The sequence below is a fragment of the Ursus americanus genome, chromosome 1, assembly GCF_024610735.1.
Source record: "Ursus americanus isolate L20-20 chromosome 1, mUrsAme1.1.p, whole genome shotgun sequence".
In the NCBI taxonomy this organism is placed as follows: Eukaryota; Metazoa; Chordata; class Mammalia; order Carnivora; family Ursidae; genus Ursus; species Ursus americanus.
Genome location: NC_142127.1, coordinates 73,929,565 through 73,944,756, shown reverse-complemented (window position 1 = coordinate 73,944,756; position 15,192 = coordinate 73,929,565). Strand labels below are relative to the sequence as shown.

The 15,192-nt window shown below is 44.8% G+C and overlaps 1 protein-coding gene across 8 annotated transcripts in view; it reads right to left on the bottom strand.

Moving 5' to 3' along the window:
• Window positions 1–3,052: 3,052 nt before the first annotated feature.
• SPATS2L (spermatogenesis associated serine rich 2 like) overlaps window positions 3,053–15,192 on the bottom strand; it is a 160,471-nt gene continuing 148,331 nt past the window's right edge. For all 8 annotated transcript variants that reach the window (XM_045806418.2, XM_045806417.2, XM_045806423.2 and 5 more), the window contains 4 exons: window positions 12,305–12,414; window positions 9,683–9,785; window positions 6,618–6,838; window positions 3,053–3,955 (listed from right to left, as the gene is read on the bottom strand). In XM_045806418.2, coding sequence (XP_045662374.1) covers window positions 3,560–3,955; window positions 6,618–6,838; window positions 9,683–9,785; window positions 12,305–12,414 — 830 coding nt within the window. In that variant the 3' untranslated portion in view covers window positions 3,053–3,559. The remainder of the gene's footprint in view (window positions 3,956–6,617; window positions 6,839–9,682; window positions 9,786–12,304; window positions 12,415–15,192) is intronic.

Here is a 15,192-nt window from a genome sequence, read left to right as displayed (position 1 = left end):
CTGAGGGGCCACTGTAAGGGGATTAAACACTGATTTGGGCTGATCTATCGCCAAGGACTGGGGACCTGGTTCTTTAAAACTAAGAATAGACAGAGAACTTCCTTAGGACTTATAAAGCCTTGTTAGAAAAAGCAAAAAGGATTAAAGAAAAATTCCTTGTAATAGCTTGCAACGAATAGTATTAAAACTGTGCTTCAAATTCTGAGGTAAGAAGAGAATCCCTGGGACTTAGTAACTCTTCATATTTTTTTCTCACCACATTAGAACAGTTACGATGGCTCAGTACTTTCAGGAAAATGCTTGGAGCCGTGTATGAGCCAGTTGAATGATTTGGATGGTGGTGAGTTTGCTTAGGAAATGTGGGAGCAGGTAGCTGGTTCTTTCTCTTTTGTGTCTTTTTTTGGTGCCTGGGGGGAAACCTGGGGGAGTCCTAGCCCAGCTGTGCCAGAATTTTAGGTATGGCCTCTGAAGCCAGTGTAGTAGCAAACGTGCCATCGCATAGTTCACTGGTGCTATCGTTGGCATATCCTTAGAGAAGTGAAGATCTTACCATCTCTAGACACAAGAGGGCACTCTAAACAGACAGGGTAGGGTGCAGTGCAAAAAAGGAGACGGACCAAGTGAGGGAGGGTGAAGCTCTCAGCCAAAGGTGGTGTTGAATTTAGGCATCTGCCTACCTGGTCACTATCTCAGTTTGCCACTTCTCCAGGCCCCCTCCCTCACCCCAGTTGCCCCAGGAAAAAGAACTGACCAGGTCCTAGATTTCCTCTTCTCAGGATGACATTGAAATTGAAGCTCAAATCTAGGCTTTCAGAGTCACGATTCCCAAATCTCTTACTTGGGCAAAAATCTGCAGGTCGCTTTTGGTCTGGCAACTTCTCCCATTAACCTCATTTGATGTCGCTCCCCTAGGAATATTTAATTAGAATCTCTTTTCCCGATGCCAGCAGAATTGAACCACTTGTGAACTGAGCTTTAAAGTGGATATGTTTCTAGTTTCTTCCCTCGAACTCCTGTACATCTTTTATTGGAGGGTGAATTTTGTATGACTTGTATTTAACTTTCTAAGCCTTGCTGTATTCAGCACCCCTAGGAGAGGCTCGACAGGACAGAGCTGGAGTAGGCAGAGATTCTCAAATGGAATGTAAATTTGGAATGTAATGGGCACCCAACCGGGAGGTTTGAATTTCACAGATGGAGTCTTGGTACAATGTAGGTGAGTTCTGAAGTTATTCAATCTTCATGGGTATTAAAATGCTTTAACCTCAGCTCGAGAATTAAGAGTGAAGAATTGGTTCTTCTGGTCCTTGTGCATTAAGTAGAGACACGAGAGTGCTCGTGCCTGTGGATTTTTTAAAAGGAATTTTAAACATTTTAAAAGAATTGCAGTCTACTACCCAGCTAAGATCACAATGGTTTTACCTGAATAGACGTAATATAGTATTTAAATGGCCTGTCAGGGGCACTATAATATTGAAATTACCATTTCAAACATGCAAATTAGTAAAGGCTCATATGCCCCGGGTCTCCTAAGAAAGGCAAAACCTAGGAAAAAACCAAAATTAGGTCTGAACACTTTTAGCACTCTTTTGGGTTTCTTTTCTGTGACCTGGGTGCATTTGCAATGTGCTTGGAAATGCGTTTGGGCTGAGAGCCACAGGAGCTGTGGGTCAATCCAGGCTGAGGGTGGTTGGGGCCAAGGGCGACAGAGGAAGGTACACCCTGAGCTGGAAAACCCGTTGTTTTTCTGTTGCAAGAACTATTCGACTCATCTTTAAAGCTGTCACATATACACTAACATTTTTCAGTGGCAGGCCAAATCTTGCTACACAAAATTTGTGCAAAGTCCTGTCTTGTAAAATATAAATTCAGGGCCTCAGATGGAGGAACCGGGGATTGCAGTCCTGAACATTTATCTTTCTTATTTGAACGAACAACCCTTCCTTCCTTCCTGGAGTGTGACTTAACATTTAAAATTCCTATTAAATCTCTGGGTACACCCAGAGACCTCAGAAAGCTCTCTACGGAGAAAGCAAACATCGTCCCGCGCTTGGCAAAAGAAACGGATGCTTGCGTGGCCTGTCGGCTCAGCTGCTCAGGGCCCCTCTGTGGAAGAGAACCACATTTCTGGGGTTGCCAGAAAAAATGCTCATGTTGAGCTGAAAATCAGCATTTGCACTTGAAAGAGGCCAACCGATCTGGACAAGGGGAAGTTGACGGAAGCAGGGCCCACACTGAGCTGCCCTGCAGTCAAAGATAGGGGAAGTGGGGGTGATGTGGGGCTTGGGCTCCCCAGCGTCCATTCTCCCTTCCTGAGGAAATCGTAGGTCTTCCCACACGCACACCCCCCCCCCCATGCTGCTGGGGAGCTGGCCACACCCCAGCTCCAGGGCTGGGATCCGATCAGTCTATACTAATTAGAACATCCTATTTGCTGCTCCCTCCCCCACTTCGGTGACTGGTTTAGTGACAAGCCCACCAGCAACCTGGGCCAATGATTTTCCAGAGCCTCGCAGAGGGTATTTTTGCGGGGACTTCCGACAAGGACACTTGTTCCACGTGGCTGCTACCTGCAGAGTGTCTCTTTTCTTCTGGACTGTGCAGGGGATGGACCTGAATCCTAGAAGCAAGGTAGCTATTTGCCACCACTCTGAACACAATGTCAGCCTAAGGAGGAAGGAGAGGTGAGCGAATCAAGAGGAATGAGCTGGAGTCCTGACCAAATTGGACCCAAGGCATACTTCGTTGGTGGACTTTTCAGTCACTGAACCAATAAATTGTCTTTATTGTTTAAACTAGGCTGAGCTGAGGTTTATGTTTCTTGCAACCAAGGTTTCCGAACTACCACCGGTGTCTAGGATGACTGGGGTGCATACCTATTTATACGTGGGCAACGGACTGGCCGGCGCCATTGAGAGGCAGTTTTTTCCGAAGTACTTGTCATAAGAGCAACAAGTATTGTGGAGCGCTCTGTGCCACAATCCCTCAAGTTTCCGCCAAAGTCCGACAGTGAATAATACAGTGGGCATCAATTAAAAAAGCAAGCCAGGGGTCAAATGCAGCATATTTTAATTTGTTTCAAATAAAGCAATATGTGTATATATATATTTTTCAGAAAAACACCAGATGTTAAATTCTACAAAAGCGCATGTGTCTTCAGCAGATCATGTTTGTCTGATCAGTAAGAATTTTTTTTTCCAACATTAACTCTCTAAGGACAATCAAGGGACGGACATCACTGCTACAACACAGGCCGCTACTGAGCCTCTGGTCTTTAGCCACATCTCGATTTTCCTAACAAATGAGTAAATACCGCCTGGCTAAATGCTGCAATGTCCTGATGAGAAAAAGCGTCAACGGATCAAGCAAAGCCATGAAAGTTATGAAAGCAAGCTAGAGCTGATTATTAGAATTAGTAAAAATGATTAAGAGAGGATGACACAACCATGTAGGGTTTGTATATTCTGATTGACTCTCTCTTGGCAGCGAGTTGGGTCAGCACCTCGGGCAGGGAACCAAAACTGAGTGAAAACTGCTTTTTTTTTTTTTTCCTCCAAGCTCAGGCCACCAATGTCACCGCTGGGACTGAGAGGACCGCAGCATCTGTGGAAACTTCTATTCTCGTGGGGCAGAGATTGCACTGTGAAACCCTAGCGACGTTACCCCGGAAAGGCCTGGCCTCCGAGTTGTCTACGGTGTGCTGCCTTCGCCGGGGCTTCTCCGAATGGGCCGGGGCCTCGGAGGTCTTTGTCCCCAAGGGGGCTTCTTGGTTTTTGGCGCCGCCTTTGTTTTTGGGACGGAAGCCGTTGTGCGGCTGTCTTCTGTGTTCATGGCGGTTGTTGCCCTTTGTCATCAAATCAGCTTCATTCCCACTGCCCTGCGGCTTGGCAGACCCATTTAGCCTGTTGTGATGGTACTGGGGAGTAAATCTTCGTCTTTGGCTAGAAGACCCATTCTGCCAGAAGAAGAAAAGAGATAGGCATTAGATGCCAACAAACCCCAGATGACATCAAGGAAACCAAATCTCTAAGCCACGGGTATGCTTGTTCATACCCCAGAGGAATATGACAACATGCAAACGGGGTCAAGGTGATACAATCCTTAAGCTGAAAATAGTGAACTGTCTTGTACGTGGAACTCCAACAAAATTACTAATGTTGAAAGAGAGGTTTCAGAAGTCTAAGACAGACAATTCCAGAACCAAATAAACCCCATAAAGTAAGCTTAAAATAGAATGGAATGAAATGTAACACAGAGGCAGGACAATGATGATTCTCTACCAGGAAAATTTCTTGGACCTTCTTTTTTTTTTTTTTGGACCTTCTAAATAGATTATGTATATAAATGCTCATTATATATATATATATAAGAAAAATGTAAAATTCTGCTTAAAATTCAGTTTGTAAGTTTTCTTCTCCAAAGCAGTTGTTTCTGTTTTTATCTCAAAACAAATATCATAGCTTAGAAATATTATCTGGGTAAATACAAGGATGAGGTCTATCTGGTAGCTCTTGGCAGGACGTAGAGGTAACGTGTTTTTTCCGACAGGTGATTAGTTCTTCTTCTAAACTTTTTGTAGTTCTCAGCCAACGAGAGTTCTGAAGCATCATACTGGAAAACTGGCAACCTTCAACAAATCAGCAACCAAGAACATAAATGGAGGAGTAGAGAGGAAGCAACGGTCAGCATGTCTGTCCCTGTACAAGGGAAGGATTTCTGAACTCCTTCAGGTCAGTAACAGCCAACATGTGCTGAGCGCTAGTAGCGTGCCAGGCCTCACGCAAGGGACCATCTTGGGTATCATCACACTCACCCTTTAAGATAGTTGCTATTATTTGTTTCGTTTTATAGATCAGGATAATGAATTTAAGGGACTCACCCAAGGTCTACAGTTAGAAAATGATAGAGCCATTCCCATTTCACATATGGTCTCCTGACAAGATTTATAAACAGGTTGTTCCATGAACGGAGATCTTTATTGAAAATCAAATTTCTATTATTAAAATGTGTGATTTTATGACTTATATGAAGTTCTAGGTCTGTGCTTTATGACTGGATGGTATAGGTTTAGGGAAGACCCACCTGTAATCACTCAGAACCCAGGGCAAGAGTACAAAGGCAGGCCCATATACCACAGAGTGAATATTGTCTCTTCCCTGCTCTGACTCCTTCCCACGTTGTGAGTGGGCCTTGCACACATGCATGTGGACACTCCGGCCTGCACACTTAAGCTTCGTCCTCATCCCTCACAAATAATCTTCCCCTGGACCCAGGGCTGTGCACAGTGCTAGTATGATTGGCTCTCAAGGTGCTATATCCAGGGAGGTGGTCCAAACAGACCCTGAGAGTAGGACTGGGGCCATTTGGGACTGGAATTCCAGGATCTGGAGTATTTGGAGCACTTTCCAGAAGGGTGGGTACAGATTCTGAGTCATGGCATCTCCTTGGTCTTGCTCCATAGGGAGGGCCGTGGCTGGGAGAGGGCCAGGAGGGGTTACTCCAACGCGCAGGGCTTGGTCCGAGGGCCCTTCTTGTCTGAGTCTGCAGAGTTCTGGCTTCTGTATGTAATTATATTTCCATTTAAATGAGCCATTGCCTGAAATGCTTTAATGGAAACGGTAACCGTGAGCTGAAAAAGTATCTATGTAGATCTCAATTATTTTGGCTTCTTTTGTTTTTAGAGAAGTGAAAGGGAAACCAGGACTAAATTTTAGACTACTTTTCATATGGGGTTTAATAATGGCCAAAGAACAAAAGCTGTGAAGATGTATTTAGGTGACAACTAAAACAGATCCGATTATGATCTTTAGTCCATGAAGATAGGAAATGCTCCTTGTCAAAGTGCTGTTTTAACATTGAGAAAGACATCTGGGGCCAGAGAAATGCCCGTCAGTGTCATTCATGAGAATTCTAAAAACCCTAGACCCCAGAATCCAACAGGGCACTTGCTAGAAAGCCAGGAATTTGGAATGCTTTAAAAAAGTCTTTTATTTGAGCTCTCTTTCTTAGAGACCATGAAAGGTGTCTTTATAGCATGCCCAACGTCTGTATCATCCAATTCCATGTCTTGTTCATTCTCTAATGATAAGGGGGAAATCACTTCTCAAGCATATAGTGGAGGAACAGAAGGAAAGAAGGATATTTATATTTTTAAGTGCTACGGCAGAGAGGAATTAATAATGTCATTTTGAAATATATTCTCTTTCCCGAAAGCCCAAAAGAAGAGACAGAAGTTTGAACTAACTTTGGCCTCTTGCTGATAAACTACACATAAATGGGAATTCAAGGATCTTAAAGAACAAATGCCAGGTTTCCTTTCGGCAAGTGTCAGCGGCCAGGTACGAATCGTGCTCCCACGTCTGTGGGAGTCCCTTCTGCACACCAGCCGGTTACTGGGGCTGCGGGGGCGGGGGTGGCCTCAAAGGCCCAGGAAGAGCTGGCTCCTACAGGTGGACGCTAATGCCACCTCGCCCACCTGGGAACGGGCCTGTGAGATGTGGATGGAGGGACCAGGCCGGCAGGCGGGGGCGCCGGAGTCGGGCCGGGCGTCTCCTCCCGGCACCGGGGTGGGCAGCCCCCCGGAGGCAGCGGCAGCTGGCCTCCCCACGCGGGCTTACCTGCTTATTCGCGGGCACGGCCTGGTGAGAGCTGTCGGCAGCACCGGGAAGGTTGCTCGCCATTTTGGGGTTTGCGGCTTTGCCCTCGGAGGGCTTGTTGTGACCGGACGGCTTTCGGGTAAAGTGGCTCTGTTTCCCCGAGGCTGCGGCGTGGGCGGTCAGCAGGGGCAGCAGGGAGCTGCAGGGGGTTCTTGAGGAATAGCTGTTCTTTGGGTGTGTAACTGCGGCAAGAAAGCGCGTGGCGTTACGGGCTGTGCCATGAACACTCCTGCCTCAGTAACCCCTGCGCAGGTGGGAGACATTGGCAGGAGCTTCGTAAAAACATTATTTTGTTTGTTTGTTTCCTTTTAAAGATGTCATTTGAAAGGGCACTTTGGTGTTTGGGAGAGCAGCAAAGTTCTGTGAGTCACTGGACTGTGATTACAGCCTGCTCACCCAAGTTGGGAAGCATTTGTAGGCAAGACGGCGTATCTGAGCGACTATCATATTATTCCTTAGCTTAAGAACCGCAGAAGAGAGACGGTGACCTCCCGAAGTACCCTCTCAGCCTGTGGACGGTGTACTGCCTCTCAGCTTCCTCCAAGCCCGCCTGCTGTCAGGTCGCTAGACCCGTGGGTGCTGCGGAGACGCAGGAGGACCAGGAGGCACGTGGACACGTGGCTCATCAGAGCCATGATGTTCTGTTGGGTGTCAGGAATTTTGTCACCCTCGGTCATGCATATTCTACGACAACGGAGCCAGGCCTGCCGGCCCCACATGTGCCCTCAAGCATTGTTCATATTCCACGAGAGCCACGTTATCTGGCCTTTTCTCAACCCCGTTTCCTACAGCTCCGCCAAAGGTCGGCACTGATTCCAACGCTAAGGTCAGTGCGACTCATCACACAGATCCCAGCAGGCTGGTCTGTTCAATGCTAATGATCCCCAGTCCCGCTGGTTTTGAAAGAGATGGTCTGGGATGGGATGCTTTCTGTGTGATGATGCTGAATCAGGGCTGGAGGGAACCACTCAAGGATAAAGTTAGGACCTCCCTCTCACTGTTCACCAGAATTTGACTGCCGTGCTCGACAGTCAGACCTTTGAATCTTAAAACTGTTGCCAACTTTTAAAAGCAATTTTCTCTGCTACCTGTGTTGGCTCAGACTTCATCCTAGGGTTCTTCCAGAGGATTAGCAGTGACGAGTAGGGATCATAGAACATTAGAAATGGAAAGGACAGGGATGTACCTCTAGCCCCCTCATTTATAGGTAAGGTGTGACAGCCCACTGGGGACTGTCCAAACATGACTAGGGGGGATTTCAGTGACTCTTGTGCTCACTAGATTCAGTTTCATGGGGGGGGGGTCATTATTTCCTACAGCTCAGAGAGGACTCTTTCTGGTTCATTAGCGGTGGGTTTTCAGTGTGCTCTCAACAAAGCCCAGCTGGAAGGGGCCTTTGGAGGACGACTGTCTCCCGCAGGGGTGGCTGTCTCTCCTGTGGACACTTGGTGTTTGGTTCGGGATGGTTCCTCCCACTAGATGGCACTGGAAGTGCTCTGCAGGAAAGCAGGTGAAGGCTGCAACGACCACGCCCCCCCACCCCCAGACGGTGACAGTCACTTGGCATCGGGTCTCACTCATCACCAGGGTGAAGTGGAAACTTGCACAGACAGTTAAATGTCCAACTGTGAACCGGACTGTTTGCTTTTTTAGAGATGGGGCAAACGCTGGGGGTAGAGAATGATAAATGGGTAGTTATGTCATAAGGGAGGGAACACATAGAGAAAAAAAAAAGGAAAGTAATTGAAAAGAAATGCTGCCAGGGGGTGCCTGGTTGGCTCAGTTGGTAGAGCATGTGACTCTTGATCTCAGGGTTGTGAGTTCAAGTCCCATGTTATATGTAAAGATTACTTAAAAATAAAATAAAAAAAAAGAAATGCAGTCGGAAAATCAGATAACTGCCAAAGATATGTGAACAAGGATGCTCACAGTGGTGTTGTTTTAATGGCGAAAAAGTTGGGAGCAACCTACATGTCCACTATCAGGGGACTGGTTACATCAATTATATTTATATAAACTATGAGTTAAATATGTTGACATGGAAAATCTCAACCATGTGTTGTGAAACGATAAAAGTGAATCATATTACTATATATTATGTAGTATATAGTATAATAAATTGTAACAGGTAGTATGATGGGATATAATATATAATTTACACAAAGGAAACATGTGCATAAAAAGTGCAAAGGATAAAAAGTAATGTCATGTTCTATTTAATACAGCTCTCTAATTTTTAGACCAAGCTTCTATTTTTTTATACTCAGAGAAAAAAAAAGCACTTTCAACTTTGAAAAAAAAAAAGTGCAGCCAAATCTCAAATTTTCAGCTGACTCTGAGGTTGTGGGTAATCCACATCCCTCACCAGTCCTTCTCTTCCTCCTTGTTCTCATCCTTAAAGCCATTTCACTGTTCATTCCCACCTCCCCTGATGGGTGGGCTGGAGGAGGAGAAAAAAAGATCAGCCAATTTTGTTGCACATTAACTGCTCTAATTAAGGCTTAATAGCGAACAAGACTAAAGCTAATGGTTGAAGCGAAGTCTTTCATTATCTGCAGACTTCCCTCGGCAAGCACAGAGAACCGACCAGGGTAGAGGCTCCGGGCACCGCTGAGCAGCATGCAGACAACAGCTGGGCCCTTTACGACAAGAGCCGATTGTTCCCAGACTTGTTAGGGAGACTGGCTCTCGGTGTAACAGGTCTCTGTGGAACGAGGCTATTGGAAATCAGAGAGGCAGTTTATCTGGCGGTGCTTAAGAAAAGTTTGCAAAAGATATAGACTAGTTGACCTGTTCTGTTCTGCTTCATAAATCCTGGGGATTTACTGATGGGCAGTGGCATTTGAAGACTCTAAGTTCAAATCTTGACATTTCTAGTGACTTGTGTCATGACCTTAGATCATTAAATCTCTTTAGACCTCACTTTAACCCCGCTGGGGGACCGCACACCTGACATTTCCGATATCAATTCCAAATAGCACCAAGCTTACTCACACAGAATTATTTAGCAAGTACGCAAAACTCACTTTCTCCACAGAGCATGATTTGGGCCTTTAGCTGTTCAATGTCACAGGAGAATCGGGCAGCTTTCCCGAGCTCTTCATCATATTTACGCTCGCTGACAAAGTGCTGGAGGAAAGAGAAGCGAAACAGGAGCCCCACAGTTACGGGAGGGACTGAGGCACAAGGCAGATTCATTCACTCAGCTCTTGGGCTGCCACTGACGCTGCTAACCAGGAGGCCAGTCATGCCAGCTCTGTTCCCGTATGGCTCCGTTAAATCAGGCTTGGTTTGACTCGTCTGGAGCACGATCACCTTCCTCTTCTGGGAGTATGTGAGGGTCTGGCCTTTCCCCTGCCCAGATCTGGAGAAAACTGATCGGGCAAAATGTGTGTCTGGACTCATGTGTTTAACCGTTAGCACCCCTCGCCCTCCTTCTAGGATGTTCTGTCCTGTTACAGATTTGGGGGTTGCATTCTGGCAGTCTTCCTAATTTGGCCAATGGCTTGCTAAGATATTACTCCCTTGAAAGAAGATGTGTTATCCTTCCCTATCGTAATAGGGAAACAGGATGCCCCAAAAGCCTTTAGTAACTAGAAAACATTATCTTGAATGGTAGAATTTCAAGTGCTGTTAAAGGAAGTGGGAAAGAGATTATTTTTCAGTTCATTTAAAATTAAGATCTGTGTGTAGATGACAGAGTGAGAAATACAGAAAGAACTATGACTCAGTCCCTCCTGATATTGCCAGGGAGTTTACCACATGGCAAGGGAAACAGATACCACTAAACACAGTATAAAGTAGAATGTGGTAGGTGCTTGAGGAATATAAAAGAGGAAGAATTATTTCCTACTAAGGGGAATAGAGAAAGTGTTATGTGAGAGGGAGCATTTGCGCTGGAACATTAAAAGAAATGCATTGATCACTTACCAGACGTGGACCAAATTCTTAACAGATAATCTCATTTTCATCTGATCACATTACTACGAAGACAGTACTATTATTATCTCTATTTTATAGAGGGGGAATCGAGGTTCTAGGAATCTGAGAGAAAAGTAATTTACCCAAGGTCACAGGAGCTGGACTGTTTCACTCCAAAGCCTGTGCCATTAACCATTTTATGGTGAGTGGGATCTGGATAGGGAGAAATGAAACTTGGAGAATAAGCGGATGTCAACAGACCCGGAAGCTGGCAAGTTCATATTCCTCACTTGCTGTTCTAACCAGGCGGGGCATGGAGGTTGGAACATATATAATGGAGTCCAGCTGTGGATTTTATTCTGAGGGGAAGGGTAGGCCATCCTGCGGGCGACTGGATCTTCTCTGGAGTATGACTGTGGTCTTAGGGTGGATGACCAGGCTGGAGGGAGACAGTGGAGGCAGAAAGACTAGGTAGGAGGACATTGCAAGTGATTGGCTGGTAGCAACAAAGACCAGATGAGAAGGAAAGGACCATTAGGACTTCTCAGGAAGGAGGTCCTTTATCCCCAAGGGGCTCCCTTTCATGCCTAACAAGGGCAGAGGGGACTGAAGTCACTTGCCACTTTCTATCACCCCCAACCGCTCTTATGCCCAGATGAACAGACAGTCCTACTTAGAAAGTGAGTAGCAACTGTGTCCTCATAGGGCTCTAGACCCTAGAAGCTGAGCAGACGCCGAGCACGTGTGTATGTGTGTATGTTTAGTGTACTGGGGAAAAAGAAGAGGATAAGGGAAAATGTATAAACTCTAACTTCCTGTTTTGTTGTAGATACTTATTTTTGCCCTTCTGGTAATCATTTCTTTTTCTGATAACTGTATCCCAATGCACTTTCAAAGATCCACAGTGTTGGTGGGTCTGTCAGTCAAGGCCTCCCTTGGCCCAATGGAGTCTGCGATCCAAGTGGAGGCCAATCAGAATCTCTTTCTTTGGGATGTGAATCGGGTGCAGTGCCACAAAGGGTGATGGCGTCTGAAGGTCCCCCACTAATGGGGCCCTAAAGAGAGTCTGGTAATTGCACACATCTGTGTTACCCAAGTGGCTGCCTGGGTTTCTGCCTAAGTGTAGCCCGGAGTCTTCAGATCACACTTTGGTGAGCTACACTCATTCTTTCAAATTCCACTTGTTCTTGAGGTTAGCCAGGGTCAGCTTCTATTGCTTGCAACTGTAGAGATCCAATAAATACATATCTGTGGGTGGTATTCTTAATAAAAGGGCGAGTCAGCTAGAAAAGGATACAGGAAAGAAGTCGCTGTGTATTGTGTAAGCTTTAGAATCCTTACTGTTCTACTAGGTTCATACTTACTGTGTGTTCACATGTGTGAGTGTTTATATATATACACCTAAATTACGTATGGTGAAAATAATATCCCCCATTCCAGCTATAATTCATGGTTGAATACATTATATTTGGGTCAGTCTCCACTGACTAAGAAAATAGCTCGTACTTCTCCTCTGTAATAATATATCCCTTCAAACCACAGTATACTTAAATACAGTGATTAGTTGGTTCTTCGCCCTTCTGTACTCTCTCGTTCAACACTGTGAAAGAGAGAGCTGGGTGCACGATGTTGGATCCTCAGAGAGCAGCACCCTCTGGATGCAAAACAAGCATAACGGGGATCAGGTCTCCGGCTCAGGGTTCAGGCTGTGATATTTGAGAACTGACCTTAATTTCTGCCCTGAGTTCAGCCAGCTGCATCTCCGCCATCTGACTGGCCAGATCAGTCAATCTCTTTAGTTCTTCAGCTTTCTTCTGACGAGCAGTCAGGATTTCCACTGCCAAATGAGAAAGAATAATACATCAGGGCCAGAGATCTAAACATATTAAATGACCTGATTTCTTGGACTCGGTTCTCCCTCCACACACTGATTGCTCTGTTGGACCATGGCTATGTTTTCCGAGCTGGTTACTGAGGTGGGTTTGCCCTTGGTGCTCATGAGCGATCACTCATTTCCGTAGGTCCTTATCCACCAGTCCCCAAATCAAACACGGTCCCTTCGGATTCACGGTACGCACACAGTCATCTTCGTTTTCCTCACTGGCGTCTGATCTCACTTACTTAATTTGGATTTTCCAACTTGTGCATTCCTCAGAACAACTATCACCAAAAAAAGACACTTAGTAAAATCCTGTCTGAATGATATTGCAAAGATAAGGAGTCCGCTAAGCAAAAACCATTCTTCTGCACGTGCTGGACTATTAAATTCTGAATAGCACCAGACCTTCTGACCTTTAACACTTACTCATTTAGAGCAACTAGCTGTGTGACTGGAGTATGACATAAAAGTTTTACTTTATTAGCTTTTTGTGAGCTAAAAACTGCCTCTGCTTTCGATACTCTGTAGATCCGTTTCCATTTTTGCAACCAGAGAGAAGTTCCAGACCAGAGTGTCTTGTCTTTGTTTTAAGTGTCCACCATGGAAAAATTTCAAGGGTGAGTCAAAGCCCGCTTGGACTGGATTTGTGTATGCTCTTTAGCGTCCGCACATGCAGAGAAGACACCAGGGAGTTTTCTGGTGCCACATTTCACACGTCTGTCAGATGACCTAAAGGTTCAAGCAGATGTAGTAGTCCACAGGTGAATTCGTGTGCGTGTGCGTGTGTGTTTCCCAAAAGATCACAGAGCTCAAAAGCAATGCATACAAACACATACGGTGAGATTTTACGAAATTTCATCTCCCGAAAGATAGCTTGTTGTTCTCTAATTTTAGGTCACATATGAACTGCCTTCATTTCTTTTGGACAGCATTTTGAGTTATGAGAAAAAAGAAGTCCATCCAACGAAGATGCTATGCATGTTGGATTCACATTCTTTTCTTGGCTAAACAAAGGTCAACTGCTTTATTAGACCAGATTCACAGCTTACACGCAGAGCCAAACAATGATTTCTGACTGTAAGCGTTCTTAATTTATAAATGTCAAAAACAGTCACTTCGAAACCCCCAAAAAGTTCAAAAGCAATCAAGAATTAAGATTTCCTGCAAACTATAAACCATTCTGCAGACAAACTGAGAAACATTATCTTTCTATGCTGATACCAATGTTGAGATGTCAATAGAATAAGTAATCTATAACTCATAAAGCCTAATTGTTTGCTAAACTACTCTAATCATGCTTTGATTATTTACCAGGACTCCCCTTGCCTCCCATTTACAATCCCATGTAGCTGAGCAGAGGCTGATTTGTGCCTGTAGTTTTTCAGAATACAGAGAAGCTAGTGAAAAACATGTCCCCATGATGGCTGTAAAAAGAATTTCCATCAGAACACAGACACTATCTTACTGAATGATGTCCCAGTTACCCAGTCAGATAAGAGGTCACAAAATAGTGGCCTACTATCACATGTGGCCATAGCGTACATATGTTTTGTTTGGTCCACATATTACTTTTACAAATTAATTGTCCACATTTGAAAATTAGGAGATTCCCTTTGGAAGCTGGATTTCTGGCTTCTCTTTAAATACTGGAATTTCTGGCCACAGTTGGCCAACATTCCCATGTGGCAACAACTAGCTACCCCTGAGTTGTTGCCCTTTATGGATGGAGCATGGTGCCCAGCATGCCATGGTCACTCCCTGCCCTGCTCGGCTCATTAATGTTCCCAGCCTGGCCCCTGCAGGCATCTCCAATCATGACAGAGGCTACACTTACAGTTTTTTGTGTCCACAATGCCTAGGGCAAAGTGGGTGTCCAATATGTACATTTGCTGAATGAAGGATAGAATGAATGCATCAATCCATTATTTAAAAGGAATATGTGAGGCACCTGGGTGGCACAGTCAGTTGAGTGTCTGACTCTTGGTTTCAGCTCAGGTCATGATCTCAGGGTCGTGAGATTGAGCCCCGTGTCGGGCTCTATGCTTAGCAGAGAGTCTGCTTAAGACTCTCTCTCCTCCCTCTGCCATTCTTCTCTGTGTGCGCTCTCTCTCAAATAAATAAATAAATCTTAAAAAAAAGGAATACGCAAAGAAGGATAGAAGTTCCTTTTCTAGAAGGACCACTGAAGCATATTTAGCACTTATACCTTTGATTATTTATATGTTTGCCATTATAATTCAACATAGGAATGGGACTAAAGTCTGCAGGATGAAAAAACAATTCTCGAGCAGGAAGTTGAAACAAAGTACTTCGCTCTTGCAAAGATAAAAAAGAAATTCTGAAGGCTTAGACTTGGTGAGCAGATAGTAAAGGGGTCAGCAGACCCTGAATGACTACACAGTTAAACAGATCTGACTTTTCTTAATGGATCATTTGTGGGACTCGTGACAATTAGGGATAATTGTACTTTTTGAGAAAAATTTGGGCATTCACACAAAAGATTCTGTAGAAATAGATATAAATGGGCCCTAAAATAGGAATGCAGGTGCAAGATCACCAATAAATTCTGAGTTTACCCTCATGCAAATGTGCATGAAAATGAATACTTTTGCATCAGCAAGTGTTGGGATGAGTTTTACATATAGTCTCATTAACATTTCAAAGCCTTTCATTATGAAAGAGCCTTAAAACTGGAGATCTAAAGCCAATATTCTGTGGGGACACTAACATTTTCAC